The 18,905-nt window shown below is 43.7% G+C and overlaps 1 protein-coding gene across 1 annotated transcript in view; it reads right to left on the bottom strand.

Moving 5' to 3' along the window:
• The window catches only part of CACNA1C (calcium voltage-gated channel subunit alpha1 C), a 674,475-nt gene that overhangs the window by 230,568 nt on the left and 425,002 nt on the right, over positions 1–18,905 (bottom strand). Inside the window, 2 exon segments of the mRNA XM_084811876.1 lie at positions 4,662–4,834; positions 7,354–7,457. Of these exon segments, the coding sequence (XP_084668002.1) occupies positions 4,662–4,834; positions 7,354–7,457 (277 nt within the window).

An 18,905-nucleotide genomic window follows, 5' to 3' on the forward strand; every position in this document is an offset into this window, starting at 1 on the left:
ACTCCCCAACATTAAAAACAATACCCCTCCCTACAACATAGGCCAGTGTAGTGCAGTGGTTAGAGTGTTAGAGTAAGGCTGGTGGCCCCTGGTTCAAACCTCCACTTAGTCATGAAGCTCAGTGTGTGACACTGGGCCAGTCCCTCTTTCACCCTAACGTGCCTCACACAGTTGTTGTATAAATAAAATGGGGAGGAATGACCACGTATGTACTCTGAACTCCTTGGAGGAACAACAGGATAACAATGTAATAAATAAATGTATAATAAGGGAGAAAGGTTCTAGTCAGCCTGCTCTCCAGTGTGTTAATTCTCTACCTGAAGGGAGGTTTTTAATGTGAGAGAGTATTCAAAAATATGAATCTCTGCATGCTGGCTGAAATGGTTCAGTTCATTCTACCAACTCAGGATTCATATCACCAAATTCTCATCATGTTCTGCTGCATATATAGATCATAGGTTTGGGGGGGGGGGCAGGAAGGCACCAAATACAGGGGTGGGGGGAGAGCAGAGAAAGCATCTAGGCACATAGGAATATATTTACAGAGCCCAAAGCATTTTGAACATACTTCAGGGGAACTCTTCGACACAACCAACTTGAGTCTTTGGGCTCCAGCTCTGTTGCAAAAGACTGAATGTGACATTCACATGTGAAATGTGCCACCAACTAGAAGTACTCTGATACTGGATCTGCTTAGACACAAATAGTAAACTCCAAATGAGTATGACCAAATGTTACTTGGGGATTGACTTCTTAATTCTACCGGATTAAGTTCCGGTAACTTCTTTGATTTATTTATAATTTGTTTAAAATAAAAGTAGCAGCCTAGGGTGAGGAGGCCTGATCACTTGTACTTATTTTTAAAAGCTCACAAACTGCACTGTTTCTATATAAATATGGCTGTTAAATTTCCTGTATCCTAGCTTATCCTTTATGAAATTCCTCAATCAATTTCAGGCTGTACAAGCTGAATCAACATAGCCAGATTTTATGTTCCAGTTGCAAATATGTGTTCATCACCACTCCTCACTAACTTCCTGATACAGTTTCTATCAGCAAGAGCTTGTTTTTGCTTTTCAGCATCAGTTATTTTAGCTCCTGGCTTCCAGTTCCAATCTGATAATGGAATTAAAATCACAAATGGAGAAAACAGAGAGATTCATGATACTGTTGCTCTTCACAGGGCTATGAGTTAACAGCAGCTGCCCCAATTGGGAACTACTATATCAACGATGTTATATTGATCAATTATTTAGAAGAGGGAACAAGAAGCAAGTTTGTATTTAGGTTCATGTATTAGCAAACCGGAAAGTTGACACTATATTCAGAGTCACCAACAGTACAGTATTTAAAATAACCTCTCTTCCCCAAACTCTAGGTATTATTGACTGCTGTCAGAGATGGGTTACTACTTCCAAGAAATGAAGGTCTTCCCTGACTTGCTATAACAGATCTCTCACACACCTGAGTATACAATCTGATGACCTGACCATCTCCAGCAGAGACAAAAGCTGTTTGACCTCCAATAACTTTCCTCTGTTAATAAAGTATTTATCTTTCAATATATAAGATATCACAACTCTTGGAAGATTTGAGTAACATTCTACAACAATCTGCCTGATATTGGTAGTTTTACATATAGGGTGTGCATTTTTTATTATGCAACTAGCAAAATGACCATCATTATGTGGAGGAACGATACCACATTGTGAATATGCCTGGAGGCTGTACTGCATTATGCAGTGCGCAGAGACATGCTGTATCCTGCTGTGCACTTTCAGTGAGGTCTGGATCAGTTGTTCCCAAGTACAATGCTTCATCCCATGGAAGTGAATAGCAACTATTTACTTATATTGGGAATGCACTTTAGGGACACTGCTAGGATGTGGGTAAAACTAGCTCCCTCCCTGTGGACCCTTATGTCTGTGGTGAGGGGCGGGTCGAACTCTCTCTCCACGGGATCTTTTGTTTCTGCATGTAAGTAACTCATTTAAGTGATTCAGTGGTTATTTAATTTAGGGGAAGTTAACAGGGAAATCTGTTTAGAACCTCATAATATTAGAATTAGAGTGCTCTGAACTTTCCAAAGAAAATGTAGGTTGAAGTCTGATAAGTAGATAATACATTCCTGTGCTTCTCTAAACTTGTTCTCTAAACTTTGTCCACCTTTTTGCGACCAATTACTCCACAGTCATATAAGTAAATTATAATAATTTTGGTTGGTTTTAGAAATGTAACCATTTGACTGAAAAAATTCTCACCACCCTCCGAGGATTATCTCTGATTCTGTTAATCAAACAAATATTTCATTTCAGGTGTCTGCACACAGGCAGAATATAGTCCTGTTGAAAATGTGTGCAGTATTTTGCTTATTTGGCCAAAGAAAGAATTGAGCAGGTTGTTTCTGAGACCTCTTTAGTTGGTCCATGATTGGGGAAACTGATCATAACTATGGAAATATTTGTTTTTCCTTTCCCAAAAGAAAACAGCAGATAACAAAATTTCAGTAATGAATGTTAAGAACAAAGGAACTGTCTATTTAACTGGATAATAGTCTGAAAGGTTCAAGACTCGATATTTCAAGACCACTATAAGAATATCTCTAGGTTAACAAAGAAGGGAGGCTGTCTGTGTTGATAAAAAGGAGCATGAGAGGGGAAGATTCCCTGTATCCCATTTCATTATCTGAAACACCTCCAAATACCAGTGCTCAAGGATGGACAGAGTTCCCACATTCTATTTCATAAGTCTTTCACATATTGGCTATGCTCAGTGTTCTGCTCTGCCTGTCTTCCGACTGTTGACAAATAATTTCTGTAAGTAATTTTGGGATTGGTGCATACACCGTTTGCTCTATTTGCAGCTTTCCATTTATCCCATTCATCATGGGTCCCCCCTCCCCTACTTAACTAATCCATGTGCATGAATAGACACATTCAAGCATCACAGGGTGTTTTGTTTTTAAGCATGCAGTTGTGTACATGATCATATTAACATTCCTTGAAAATTTACATTTTATCAGATCTTTTGACTGACCAACTTACCATCTAGTTCCCCTCTCTGGCTTGCTAGTGCTCTAGTTCCTTAGTCTAAGCCTTCTGAAAGATGCTAGTGTGCATCATAAGTTCCTATTGGCATTTACCATGAAGTAGCAATGTGATTAGAGCTTTAAATAGAGAATTATGCACAATTAAGTAAATTTTCCCCCATCCAGAAAAGTCTTTAAGACAGCAATCCTATGGCCACTAGACACTGTCTACACAGTCATAGGATTTTGGGGTTTCTGGGAACTGAGCTCGAAGCCAGCACTCTGAGCTTGGTTCCCAGAAACCACGCTCCCCTCCCCCTCCCCTGCTGCCTCATAGGCAGCACAGTTCTCACCTGTCTCCACACTCAGAAACGGGGGCGTTCCCAGGGATGGGGAGGGGAGGAGACCGCAGAAGCTTTGTTAAGAAGCTTCCTATGCACTGTGCAGCCTCTCCCACTCCGAAGCACCCTGGCTAGACAGCCAAAATCGATTGTCTAGCCACAAAAGCAGGGCAGGCAGAGCATGGAGGAGAGGATCCCCACCATGCTCTGCCTGCCCTGCATAGGACAGTCAGTCACCTCTGACTTGGGAGACGGCCAACTATCCCAATAGGATTGTGCCCTAAATGTCTTTGTATAAAGAGAGGGAATTTCAAAGACATCCATTCTAGTGCCTCTAACACTGATCAGTGTCAATCCCCCAGTGGGGGCTAGAGAAACCGACAGGCAAGCGGCAGCCTTCACTGGACTGAGCCATCAGATTATGTGTCAGCCCACCTCTGCTTTAGTTTCATTCATTGATAAAGAATGCCATCAGAGCCATAGCTCTAAAAGCAAGGCATCCTTTCCAAAGCAAGGAGGCAAGCAGAGGTTGCAAGAGGATATTAAAGGAACCATTCTTTAAGCTGGGCCTGGACTCAGCTCCTCATTGTGCAATACCTTGCTGAAACTTTGTTGGAACTGGAAGGAGAATCCTGCAAAAAAGTAAGGGCACTCTACACAAAGAGAAGGGCAAGGTAGCCTTAGATACCGTCCTTTCCCAGAGCCAATCTTGTAAGGATCCCTCAGCCGTCCTATTTACCAAGCATGCTCTGGTAAGCAGTGTAAGGGGAATGTGGGATGGAACCTATAATGTCCTTTCCCAACCATCATGACATGGAGGGAATGAGCAGAGACTAAAACAAACAATGAGAAATTCTAGGAACCAAACCAAAGTTAAAGGTTTGCCAAAGAAAAAATATTGCTATATTAAAAATGTTAACAGGACATATAACTAATTAGTTTCTGCCTCTCTTGCAGATTAATCTGGTTAATTCCAGCTATTCTATCAGTTCAAGGAATACATGAAAATAAGTATCTTGAGTAAGTCCCCAAGGTACAAATCTGTTTTAGAACAAGCTGTTGTAATTGCATTCACTTACAGAAATCATAATACCAGCATAGCAATGCTTATGGTAGAGCACATCCGCTACTACAGTAACAGAGCACAAAGACCATGAAGAAGAATGGGAAAATGTATGCCAGTATGACTTTTTGCCACTTTCTCGGTTCCTGGGCATATGTGTATATACATCCCATTTTGAACATTCATCTCTGGCTAGGAGCCCAAAAAGAAACAGGGAAAAGCTGCTTACTGTTTCGGGGCTTCTCCTCATCCATGCCTTCATCCTCATTTTCTGGGTCAATATCTTCTGCTTGAGTTATCCAGTCCAGGTATCCCTTCAAGTCCTCCTCCAGTTGCTGTTTCTCCCGCAACTTCTGAAAGTCACCCCGAGCTTTTGCCTTCTCTCTCTCTTTAGAAAACTCCCTGGCAAGAGGAGGGAGGAGCGGGGGATAAACGAATAAGAACAGGAGAGCAAAAAAGGAGAAGATAATTAGCTTGGATTGTACTGGAAGTGTTGATTTCTACTATGGTAGCACAGTTTACCATATTAATTTCAAGGCATATTAATACACATGTTTTCTCTGTTTTCATTACACTGATATACCTTTAAGTTATATCTTTAAGTGACAGCTCCCTGTGCTGCATCTCAAATCACTTTTCAAACTCAAGGAGGGGTTATCTCTCTTAGGAATCTGGTAATGCAGATGTTAAAGTGGAGGTTAGCAAGAAGTTCCACTTAACCCTCAGGAACAAAAACAGCTCATTAAATCAGTTCTAGGAGAGAGCTTTGCCATAAGGTAGAAGGATACATCAAATATATGACAAATGTGGAAAGAGCAAAAGAGCTCTCACACTTCCTGCTTTGTAGCATGGAAATGTAAACAAAAGATGGATGGTGAGAATTCCAAACAATAGTCATGATGCCTTTATCCTTCTAAACACTGTACAAACGTTATCACATATTGGAGATGGACTGAATATAGTTAATACTGTTTTATCAATGAGGAGCCAAACAGCAGAAAGATTTAGTGTTTCATATTGTCTGATACCTATCTAGGTAGTCTGATCATATTAAAAGTTGCTGGTATTTACTGCTCCCAAAGTATCAGTTAGAGAGAATGTGACCTAAACTGTATTTACATTGCTAGATAATAAACAAAAATTAAAGCAATGTCCTTTGGAAACAAGCTGATGGAGGATTTATGCGCAACACCTGGACAAGGCCTTAAAAGTACATATGAAGCTGCCTTATATCATCAGACCATTGGTCCATCTAGTCCAGCATTATGTACTCTATCTGGCAGTGGCTCTCCAAGATCTAAGGTGGACATTTTTCGTATCCTGCTACTGCAATCCTTCTAACTGGAGATTCAGAGTCTGAAACTGAGCCACCCTGCATGCAAATCATGAGCAATACTATTGAGCTATTGCAAGGAAGACATGATTAGAAGTGTACATCCAGCAAACACTTACTGGATCATCACACGATACCAGCATACATAAGTTTTTTTGGACACCAGTGTACACTCTTATAGGGAAAGCATTATGTGTAAAGTGGTCCTAAGATTATTTCTAAACTTGACAATATTTGTGTTTTTGAAAACATTTTTATCAGTCTAATGGTGATGCAGTAAAATAAACAGTACCTTAAAATGTGATATCTGGCAATGGTCTCTCTGGGAATATCTAATGGAATTCTAGAAATGTCCCAACAACAATGGTGCTAAATTGAATCTAGCCAATATCAAGATGCGACCAAGAATCAACTCCAAATGATTCCCATTTGGCATCATTTTGTGAAACAATTGCAATTTCCATTCAGCTCCACACAATGTTGCAATGGCCAGCAATTATTTCTGCTTGTTAGCTGTCATAACAAGAAAGCCAATGATCAATAGGCTTGTTGACTGACCACCCCTTTCATTCATGTGGACAATCCTGAAATCTGCTGACTGGGTGTTTTAAGGAATTTTTATACAGCTGTATCTTTCAGCTGACAAAACATGGATGTCTTTAACTTTTAATACCATCTTTTGTTTGGTTGGAAATTTCCTCCCCTCCCCTTCCATGGTTGAATCAAGCATCACTGGGGAAGAAGCTCTTAGTCGAGAAGAAGGAGTCTGAGAGGATGCACATTTTATCAATAGGTTACAACTTGCTCATATTTTTCCATTCCTTTTCCATTTGTTACCGATACTTATATTATGGTGTCAAATGCCAAAGCATTAAGTATTATTTCTCCATCTATAGTCAATGTTTCTTTGAAAATTCTGAAATTGCTCTACCAGTTTGAACAAGGTGACTTTCAAAAGCCTGTGGTCTATAGGCAGCACCTATATGGCTTAATTAGAACAAACACTATTCAGGGATCTTAAGAATTCAGTTTTTAAGGTGCCCCAGTCCTCTATAGCACTCAAGTGCATGGTTTAAGGTTGCCAGTCCCTCTGTGATGTCAGAGAAGCCAATGACAATCAAAGTGACTGACTATACCTCTGCTTCTCAATCCCCTATTGTAACCTCACATAAACAACTCAGTGTTGAATGATACTCATAAACTGTGATCACCCTAATTGCTATATTAATTCCTTCCATCTGGGGTAATGGATCACAGCTGGGGCAAGGTTTCAACGCCTACACTGTATTTTACATGAAAATATATTTCCAGGTCTTGCACTGCTGGCTTCTCATAGAAATACCCCCACCATTATGTGGGCTGTTTGATGCCATTGTACTACAAAATGAATACTTTCAATGTATGTTTCCTATCACTACCTCTTTATAGGGTTGAGCCAAAGCCCACTGACATTAGCAGGTGACTTTGAGAATATGTTGGATCAAGACCCATATCCACAACCCAAGAACAAGAATAGAAACATCAATTCAGAAACTTATGTAAATAAGCAACAACAACAATTAAAAACATGTTTCCTGGTACTGCTTACCCGCTAAGTACACCGAGAACCAAGTTAAGTACAAAAAATGACCCTATGATGATTAAGGTAACAAAATAGATCCAGGGCCACTCCCTTCCTATGGCATCATTGACCTGGAAGAGTGGAATGATAATTAGTGAGGAAAATTCAATTCCTGAGCATTGCAAGGCTACAGAGGAAGGGAACTTGAGTCACCAGTGCTGAATCTGTTGTTTAGTTCAATCAGCTATAATGCAAATTTTCTATATTCTCCAGTCTAAATGGAGTTAAGTATTTAGTTACCTTTGCAAGTGAATTCCTCTTCACAGTATTGTTAGACTGTAATGTGACTGACCTGTCATATTATTAACTGGAGAACCAATGTAGTATCATTACAAATATAACACTTGCTTTTGTTTGTGACAAGAAAAGGATTCTGGTGACATGAAAGAACCTTGATTCTGGAGTCTTGCCCTGCAGCATGAGAGGGAGGGAAAAAAAACACCAAAACCAGCAGCTTACCCGCTCAACACACCAAGAACCAGATTAAGAACGAAAAAGGATCCAAAGATGACCAGACTGACAAAGTACACCCAGGGTAACTCATAGCCCATAGCGTCCTGCATCTGGAAAGATGGAGGATAGTTAGAAGACAGAGACAGAAAGCAGAACTGATTAGGTAAAGAAGACAGAAGAGTTTGCAAATAAGGCCTGTGGTAGATAGTTGGACACATTTAGTCATTATCTACTTTAAGCTGTTTTAAAGAGCCAATGGCTTAAAATACCATATAAAAACAGGAAGTGTCCATGACAGCTTAGACAAATCCAAAGATCTGGAAGACTACTTATGGGCTTGTCCTTTATTTCTTGAAAGAAGAGAAATGGTTATCCTACAAGTAACAAAAATAAAACTGGATAGTTGCTGATGAATGGTGCACCACTAACCAGTACTATATTCAGTAGGACCATCTGCTTCCATAGTGCAACATGTTACAAAATTAATGTTTCTTGCTAGTAAAGTGTAATGTGTGTTTAATTGTTCAAAACTATATTTTTGTAACCAAGAGGGATTTTTCTTCTTTAGTTACTCCTTTACACGTTTATATGTTGGCTGCCATACCTAATAATCTAAATAAAGTATCAGTGTCCTGTGCAGCCAGTTGCATTTTGGTTCATCAGAGAGCTTTCATCTATGATAAACCTATTATATTTACTGTTAAGTACTGAAGTACCCAAATAAGAGACCACAGTTAAGGAAGTTAACAGGATTACCACTGTTCTCATGCTGAAGCACATTCTGTACATATATTCTAGTCATTATCTGGAAGTCTTTACTATGTTTCCTTCTGCCTTGGGGTAACGAATGTATGTTTGCACATTTTTTATCATTCTTCCCTTTGGCCCTAGGGGGCCAAACCGGAGCATTCACTGATATTACCCAGGAATTCACATTTGGGAAGATAACACCGCCCAGACGGTTACAATTCAACCCACTGCTCTTAGTTTTTTTTTATTTTTAGATGTGTTCCACACCAGGTCCAATATTATATTACTAGGGATGACGTGAAGCAATGGCTTCAAGCAGCATATTCCTAAAAGAACACCATTTTTCCTGACTCCAACCCCCATCTCTCTTATTTAAAAAATGAGCAGGAAAAGAAAAATAATTTTGGCATTTCATTTTAGGTGAAAAATGTCTAAAGCCAGCATTGTTTCATATGATGTCATGGGAACTGAAGTCAAACTGACCCAAGTGGCCAATGAAGAAGTTGACCCTCAGGTTCTGATAGGATTTAATGGTAGCAGTTGCAAAGCAAACCTATGTCAGCCAAGTGTATTAAGAATAATGAATACTGACACCCTGTGGAAGTTTCAACACTGTTTCAACGGTTCAGCACTGTGGAAGTTTCAACACTTTGCTACTTGTCATGAGTAGCAAAAAGAAAAGAAAGGGAAGATTATCAGTATTATATGTAAGACAAACGAAAGCATGAAATTCATAATAGTTTCTGTACCATAATGACATCCCCTGTTGGCTCAAACTAATGACACTTGCATTCTGTTTCTGGCCTTCCCCAACCTGCTGCCTTCCATATGTGCTGCATTACAACTCCCATCATCCCCAACCAAAATGTGCCTGCTGGTTGGGAATGATGGAAATTGAAGTCCAACACATCTGGAAGGCACCAGGTTTGGGAAGGCTGCTGTACTACATATCACAGAAGAATTCTAATCAGGGCATACTGCCATGCTACCAAAATCGTTTTGTTTTGTTTTTGCTAATGTTCTAGTCCTGTTCTGTGGTAATTGTGCATTAACTAGTAACATGCAAGGACAAAGTAACTGCTGAAACTTCACAATCCTGTGACTGCTGCTGCTCTGAGGAGTAGGAGTTTCTTCTTCAAGAAGGCATATGTGCACATTAATGTTGTAGCACAATGAAAACTTAATTTTTTTAAAGGCTTTATGGGGGGGTCCGTAAATCTTTCTTATTATGGAAATAACTCCCCCTATCCTGACAGCTCTAAAGAAATGCAGCTCAGTTGAGCCTATCCCCTGCTGCTGCTACCACCACTGCTACTTCCTTTCTACAGCCCTGGCATGCACTGTATTTTATTTAAAAAACCAGAATTACATTGCAGCAGGAAAACTGACAAGAATTTACCCCTACCTCTACAGAGTCCAGAGAGGACTCTTTAGCCAAACAAGCATAGGAAGAAGAGACATGGCATGTAAAGATGGAAGGATGGGCAGGCAGGTAATAAAGAAAGTGGATTATACCATGCCCCAAACTACATTAAAAAAAAACCCATCTCCAAACCAATAGTGCTATGCCCACTCAAAGCAAAACTTTTGTGCTACCATTGCAATAAAAGGTTTCAAAATTGCTATAAACTGGCACAAAAAAACCAACAACAACACAGGATGACAACAGAGGAACATGGGACTGTAACAGTATAGGAGGAACATTGTACAGATTCTTAGGGATTCTTAGACTAACAGTGTCGATGTTTGGAGGAGGTTAGCATGGCATGTTGGTGGCTCCCACTGGCCCCCAGTCATGGGGAGGAACGTTGATGCCGGGGGCCCATCACCATTGGTCCTGGCTGGGCATAACGCTGCTACAGTTCTCTCACAGGCAGAAGGTGGTGGAAAGCCCCCAAACAGGGCATTCTGGGGGCAAGATGGGGTGGGAAGGAATAAACTTGGATCCCTGTAGCTAGCATAGCTAATTTGTCCTCCCCTCACATTTCTGAACTGGGGGAAAACGATGACTGCAAAGTATTGCCAGGCTGACAGCCTTGGTGAAACCAGCACCTCCACACATTCTGCCCTGGCTAGCACAAGGCAGCAAGGGCTTGGTATGTGGTAAGAGATCCACCATTCTGTTCCTCCCTGGCCCCACTTAGGATTACTCTGCCTGTGAGCAAATTCAGAAGATTGCTCAAGTGGAAGCACACAGGAAAACAGTATGGCATTATGTGTTTATCAATAACTTGTTAGCTTTATTTTGTTTTCATTTATTTTTATTACAAGATGTTTATTCTACCTTTGCTCTCGAAAGGGAGTGCTCATATCAGCTAATATGCTTAATTTTAAAATATACATAAATATATCCATTTAATACACACAAAAAGGAAGCCGCAGCAGGTCAACAGTATCAGGTGAGAACAGAAATGCAGGGACCTGCCAAAACAACAAGGTCTTCAATCAGTATTCAAAGATCAGTAAAGAGAAAAGCAGATGGATCTCCTGGAGCAGGAAGTTTCAGACTTGCGTGCTGCAACAAGGAAAGCAGTTTCCCACATTCCCACCAACCCCATCAGGTGCTGACGGGACACACAGAAGTGCCTCCTGCACTGATCTCAGTGGATGGGCAGGATTATACAGGAGGAGCTGGTCCTTCAGGTATGGGACATGTATAGGACCATGAAAAGCAGCTACAATTAGGGAAACAGAAGCAGCAAGATTTCTCCCTTCAGATAGGCTCCCTTTCAGAGCAGCTGCCATAATAGCAGTAAACACAAAATCACTCCTGCTTCTTCACATAAATAATTGTATGTACCAGCTTAATTCCTAAATTGCGCGAACAATACCAAGCTTCTCTATACGTTTGTTACTGATATAAATAATGTCTCCTTTAGCATGGGGTGGGACAGGGAGGGGCTAATTATGGAATTTGTGACAGAAGGTGGAGAAATGAAAACAGATTTCCTTTAGAACTACAGAAGCTGATTTACTACTCATGGACGCATAGCCTCTATGAAAAGCTGCTGGCCATGAAGTACCTTTGATTTCTTGTAAGGAAGATTGGTTTCAAACGTCTCATGAGATAACCAGCAGAACGTTACTTTAGTTTTATCAAAAGCAGCACCTTGAATCTGCTTGGTATTAAAAAAATTTATTTGGGCAGTTTGTCAAAGCATACTGAATATGCTGTCATTCTTCACAAACCTGCTTGACAGCAGCTGAAGACTTTCTTCACTGAACTTATTTGTCTGATAAAGACTAGTCTTTCCTAATTATCCTACTCAGGTGAAGAAAGAAGAAAGACAGGTTGCTACCTGTAACTGTAGTTCCTGAAGTGGTCATCTGTGCATTCACATATATGGGCTCTGTGTCTGCATGGAGCCTTGATTTGGGAAAATTCTATAGCTGAGGAGTTTGGGCGGGAACCCTCCTCACCATCTCAGTGCACATGTCCCCAGCGGGTTCCTGCTTATTCCCTCAGTTCCTTGAGACTGACATTGTAGCCTAGGAGCCGAGAAGAAAAACCTTCAGTACCCAACATCAAACTCGAGTATGACACTGAAGAGGGGACGGCGGGTGGGTTGTGTGAATGCACCGATGACCACTCCAAGAACTACAGTTACAGGTAGCAACCTGTCTTTCTTCTTCGTGGTCTCTGTGCATCACACATATGGGCAAGTAGCAAGCTGATTTACAAGGTGGTGGGTCAGTCTTCTACTACAAAACAGATGAAAGGATGGCATGGCCAAAAGTACAGTCAGCTCTAGCCTGAACATGTAACGTCTAACAAAGGTAGATGGTGTCAACCAAGCTGCAGTGCAGCACAGTTCAGGGATGGCAACCCCTCTGTCAAATGCGACCAATGTCGCTACTGCACGAGTAGAGTGAGCTCTACAGCCAGCTTATCCGATAGCTTGATAGTCTTTACAACCCAGTACGCGAAGCGCTGAGTCAAGAGAGGCTTTGGCCTTTGTGCTTGCCACCATAACAGACAAAGAGGCGAGGTGACAGTTGAAACCGCTCAGTCCTCAACTTGTAGAAAGCCAAAGCATGGCAGACATCGCAGGAGTGTAGGGTCAACTCTGAAGGCATAGGGTCAACTCTGAAGGTGTAGCCAGGGAGGCAAAGAAAGCAGGCAGAACAATGTCCTGATTCAAATGCAAGTCCGACACAACCATAGGCAGGAACGCAGGGTCAGGCCTGAGCACGACTTTTTCTTGGTGAAAAGTGAGATAGGGCTGGTCTACTCTGAGACCACTGTGTTCACTGGCTCATCCTGCAGGTGTGATGGCCACCAAGAACACCACCTTCCATGAAAGGGGGTGTAGATCTGTGGTTGACAGTGGCTCAAAGGGCTTGGATGAAAGTGCTGTAAGCACCACAGATAAGCTTCAGTTCAGTACCATAAAGTGAAATGGTGATGCTAGATTCCTGATCCCTTTCAGAAATCTCTTCACTATTGGATGGGAGAAGACAGAAACACCCTCAGCAGGAGGGTGAAAAGCAGAGACAGCTGTTAAATAAACTCTGAGAGACAACAGTTTGAGTCCTTTCTCGAAAAAAGAGAGGAGGAATTGAACTATCTGGTGCAGTGAGCACTGAAGCAGATGGAAGCCATGAGCGTGAGCAAAGGTGGAAAAAGCAGTCTATTTCCTTACATATGAACACTGTGTACAGGACTTACGAGCAGCACCGAGAATTCTTTGTATTGCTGCTGGGACCAATACAGTCTCTGTCACCTGATCTTCCACACCATTATGCAGAGAGTCACTAGGTCTGGTTGTCAGATCCAGCTGTTCTCCCTGGTGAGAAGGGATGGGTGCAATGGGAGACTACAGTACCAACCTTGCACCACCAAGCAGTTATGAGGATGCATTTCTAATCTTCGCCAGAACTCTGGTGATCAGTGGAAATGACAGAAAAAACTAGAACAGTGCTCCTGTCCACCTCAGAATGTAAGCGTCTCCTGATGAACCTGTGCCGCAGCCCACTCGGCTGCAAACATCTTGGCACACAGCATTGTTCTGAGTGGCGAATAGGTTGACTCCGTGGTTGACCATTGCCCTCAGCAATGAGCTCCACATCCGAAGAGCAATGCATCCATAGTTACTATCTGGGATGGTGAGGGTTGAAGGAAGGGCATGACATCCTGTGGAAGCCATAGCTTGGTCCAATGGGCATCCTACTCAGTACTGAAATGGCATTGTTCTGAGTGGCGAATAGGTCGACTTGTAACATGCCTCAACTCTGAAACAGAGTCCTTAGGTCTGACCTGTCCAACTCCCACTCATGGGAGTTAAGTGTGGTCTGGCTGACCTAGTCCACCAGGGCATTGCCCATGCCAGCAACATGGTTTGCAACCAGACTGATCCGATGAGGCAGACACCAGCAAAAAAATTCCAGCATTAAAGCAAGGAGTGGGAACAATCTTGTACCCCCTTCCTTGTTCAGGAACACAACTACTGTGGTATTATCTGAAATGACCTGGACCAGTCTGCCCACCAGGTCCAGCTCGAATGCCGAAATGGCCTTTTCCACCACCCTGAGCTCTAGCCTCTAGGAGGTTGAGCTGCCTCCGTGGTTGACCATTGTCCTCAGCAATGAGCTCCACATCCCAAAAACAATGCATCCACAGTTACTATCTGGGATGGTGAGGGTTGAAGGAAGGGCATGACATCCTGCAGAAGCCATAGCTTGGTCCAATGGGCATCCTACTCAGTACTGAAATGGCATATGAGCCAATTCTGAAGAGGCCTCATATTCAACCAAGCATATTGGACTACAGCTATTGTTAGAGCCATAAGGCCTAGTAGGTGTTGAATCTTGAGCACCAAAGTGACCATGTGATGGTTTAGCTCTGTTGCCAAGGAGACCAACAGCTCTATTCCATCCTGAGGGAGGAATGCTCTTCCCAAACAGGAGTCCAGCAGTGCCCCAATAAACTGCAGACTTTGGGTAGGCTGTAGATGAGATTTTTCATGGTTGAGACAAAGTCCCAAGCTTCAAAGGAGATTGCAGGTCACCTCTATCAACCAAAGAAAGCGATTCCATGTCAATGCCACCAAGAACCAATGGTTGATATACAGGTACACCTCAACACCTTATGTCAGGAGATGGGAGCAGACCACCACCTTGCACTTTGTAAATACTCTCAGCGTGGTGAAGAGGCCAAAGGGTAGCACCCGGAACTGGTAGGTGTCAGGACTGATGGCAAATCGGAGATAACATTGGTATGACTCCTCTATGGCAATATGAAAATACATGTCCTTGAGGTTGACAGAGGTGAACTAATATCTTTGAGAGAGAAGGAGGATGGACGCTAGAGAGACCATGCAGAACTTCCTGGGTGAAATGTACAGATTTAGTTTTTGGAGGTCCCGGATCAGTCAGAGTCCTCCATCCTTCTTCAGTACAATGAAGTACCTTAAGTAGAACCCATTGCAGAGATGGAAACGCAGACCAAGTATGATGGCTCCCTTCCTGGAGACAGTATCAACCTCCTGGTGGAGAATGGGAGATGGAGCCATGATCTTTATGGTACTGAGTGGGGGAGAGGTATCAAATTTGATCCTGTAGCCTGTCAGTACCATGGAAAGAACTGAAGAGTCCGATGTGATGATGTGCCAGGTTCGATGATAAGGGGACAGAAGAGTTCCTAAGATGGGAAGACAAGCAGAGGGACGAAAAAGAAGGGGGTCTGAGTCAAAGGTGCCGCTTGTTTCTACTGTCAGTCTTGCAGTGATAGTTATGCAACTTTGAAGACAAGAAAGACTTTCCCAATGCCACCAGTTGCCACTGGTGCTGTTGTGCTGGCGCCAGTTGGTGGGGTTGATATCTGTAGGGATGGACGAAAGTCCCTTACCTGATCCCGACACTTGCTTCGCGGTGGGGGGGGCACTCTGTCCCTCCCCCCGAAATTCTGGGTGGGGGGGAGGCGCCCCGTCCCTCCCCGCCAAAATTCTGGACGGGGGGGAGGCGCCCCGTCCCTCCCCGCTGAAATTCTGGCCGGGGGGGAGGCGCCCCGTCCCTCCGGCCGTGAACCTTGTCTCCTGCCGGGACGCAAATGGCGGCGGCCGTAGCCACCACTGTTTGCGTCCCTGCAGTCAGCTGTTATAGGCTACGTAAATCTTTACGTAGCCTATCACGGCTGACTTAAAAAAAAAAAAAAGTGCATACGCAAATGGCGGCGCCCATGGGCGCTGCCATTTGCGTTCCTTATTTTGGCACGTGTCGTCTACGTAAACATTTACGTAGACTAGGGCGAAAATAAGGGCAACGCTATTTGCGTTGCCCTTATTTTCGCCGTAGTCTACGTAAATGTTTACGTAGACTACACGTGCCAAAATAAGGAACGCAAATGGTGTGCCGCCATTTGCGTATGTGCTTTTTTTTTTTTTTTTTAAGTCAGCTGTGATAGGCTACGTAAAGATTTACGTAGCCTATCACGGTGTTGTTTTTTTAAAATCTAGCTGTGATAGGCTACGTCAATCTTTACGTAGCCTATCACTTTTTTTTTTTTTTACTTGGAAATGGCAGCAGCCGGTCGGAAGACCCGCCACCGCCGCCGCACCGCCGCCGGAGCTGCCACTGCCAGGGATATTCGACCAAGGTAAGTCCCATCCCCGGGGGGGGGGGCAGACCATTTCTCCACCAATTTTGGGGGGCCGAATGCGCTTTCGGCATTCGGCCTCCCCGAGATTCATGGAGAAATTCTCTGACATCCCTAGTCTGGTGTTGGAACCTTGGAACCAATGTCATTGCCTGGATGGCTGCTGGGGCATAAAACCCATACAATGCACCGTGGTATGGACCTTCAGGGCTGACTCTAATGTGTCATCAGTTTTTGCATTAAACAACACTTGACCGTCGAAGGGCAGGTCTTCGATGCACATTCTAGTCTCCTGAAGAAGGCCAACTGACTTCAACCAGGCACGGTCATGCAGGGCAATGAAACCAACAAGTACTTCTGAGTCATGGTCATCTTGATGGCACGACGTAATTATTTGCTGCCTTGACAGCTTCTAAGCCTCAGATTGGAAGAGGTGGCCTAACTCCTTCTTGTCATCTGGAAAATGCCGAAGGAGATGGCCAACTTTATCCCATAAAAGTAGCTGGTATCTATCCAGACATACCACCTGATAATTCAAGATCTTTAGACCCTTTGCTGCGGAGGAATAAAATCTCCTCCCAAGTAGGTCAAGGAGTCTGTGCTCTTTTTCAATTGGAGAAGGATCTGACTAGAAAATTGTCCCACATCCTCTGATGGGGAGATGGTGTAATTCAACCTGATAATCGCATCAGGCGAGGAGATGGAAAGAGGGCAGGAGGACTGAGACATGGTGTCAGACTGATAGCCTTCCATACTGGAAAGCAGAGGTTCCTCTGGTGGAACCTGACATGGAGCGTGTTTCTCTCCCTGATGTCTCTCAGGACGTCACCGATATTAGTCTATGGGAGTGCCTGTAGCGTGGCTGGCGGCTGGTTCATAGGCAGGACAGTCTGTAACTGCACTACCTGTGGCTGTGGTAGAGCAGACATGACAGTCTGCAACTGAGCTGTTTGTAGCAGCTATTGAGCAGATGGTGCAATTGGAGCGGCTGTGTGAAAAGCGTCTTCTCTATCTGGACGTCTCGACACCATAGCTGATGGGTGTCGTCGTCGGTAATGATTTTCTCCCTAGTATGGAGGATCAGGATGGCAAGGAAGGTAGTAGGAACCATAAGGATCATGGCCTTCAACCCAATCCTGGGGTCTCCTATATCACAAGTCCCAGGCTGAATGTCTATCCCACTCATAGAATGGTAATCTAGACCTGTCCTGATAACGGCTTCACTTGTAAAAACTAGGGGAATGACCTCTGTTAGAAGAAGCAACTGAGAAGATTGAATCCGGTGATTGCGGACACCCATCACAGCTTGTGTCGAACCCTTGTAGGCGGTAATGATGAGGTGACAGAATGGATGGATCTGTTGGGGACGGATCCTGGATCTCCCTCTCTGATGTCAATGTGATCGGAATAGGCTCCCCTGCAGGGGCTGGATCCACCATACAAATTGGTGAAAATAACATTGGTGGAGCAGGTACCGCCATCAGTAGAAGGGACTGTGTTCAACCCTGAGGCATTGTCAGGGGTGTTTCTGAGCTCAGGGAGTGGGATAGCAGTTCAGATTCTGAAGGAGAACCACCAGACATGGGGGCGGTGTTTTCCCAGGCTAGTCCAGATATGAGTAGGCTGGCTTCTCAGGTTACAAACGTCCAGCTGGCTGAGGATGAGGTTCCCTTCACACACACACCCCGTGAGAGGCAGCGAATAGGAGGAGGAGGGGTTTGGGGAGTATGACCCAATAGACGTCAGGCGCAGGCACAGAGACAGAAGGCAGGGGCGGAACTTAGACGGTCTACCCGATTGGCCTTGTGTGAAAAGCTGTGCTTAGAGGCCTCATGAGAAGAGAGGGACCTCCCCCCCTTATGTTAGGCTAGTCAGACAGCCTCCCTCTTCAAATGGCGGGCAACTCTCATAACTTCCTTTTGAAACCCCTGAAGGCATTCCTTTGTAGACTGAGAGTCACTGAGAATTTGCATCTGTATGACTCTGTGAAGTAAGGGATGAAAAGCTGTAGACTGAAGCCTCTTGCCTGTGTATGTTTGGGCGTTGAAGTAAAGTGGGGGCTAAAGGAATCCTGACAGGTATTGACAGAGCAGCGGGAGACAAGGCCGGTGCTGGAGGTTACTGTCAATCCTGAGATGAAAGAATAGAATCAGGTTGAGTGGTCAGAAGCTTCATCCAGATTTGGAGTGCTGGGAGACACAGCCAATTGTGGAGGTTGTTATTGATCCTAAGATGCTCATGCAGAGTCAGGGAGAATGGAAGAGCTTGAGGGGCACACTCAATCCCAAGTAAGGTCATCCAACCTTTTAGAAGTCTTTTTCTTCTTCTTTTTTGGCTCCGAAGAAGACAGACTAGCCTGTGTTGAAACTTTAGCTTTTTTGGTTAGCTTTTTAGCCAGTGAAAATGTCAAAGATTGGCCCAGGGTGGGAGGATCTTGTGTACTTGGAGGAGTACGACACTGAGGGGACAATAACCCCAACACTGGAGCAGGCTCTTGTGCGGCAGACAAATTGTCTGAGGGCAAGGTTGGCGTCCCTGCCATAACTTTTGGCTCCTCAGCAGCCTTCAACATATGTTTCCGGAGCACGGCTTTCAGCTGGTCAGAAAGACTTCACCTTGCCTGCTTCAAAAAGGCTTGGCAATGAGAACAAGCCTCAACAATGTGGCTTTCTCCAAGGCAGAAAAGGCAAAGATAATGCCTGTCAGATGGCTCCAAAACAGA

This window comes from Heloderma suspectum, chromosome 7 (assembly GCF_057233095.1).
Source record: "Heloderma suspectum isolate Gila_16-S chromosome 7, 16-S_ref, whole genome shotgun sequence".
Lineage (NCBI taxonomy): Eukaryota > Metazoa > Chordata > Lepidosauria > Squamata > Helodermatidae > Heloderma > Heloderma suspectum.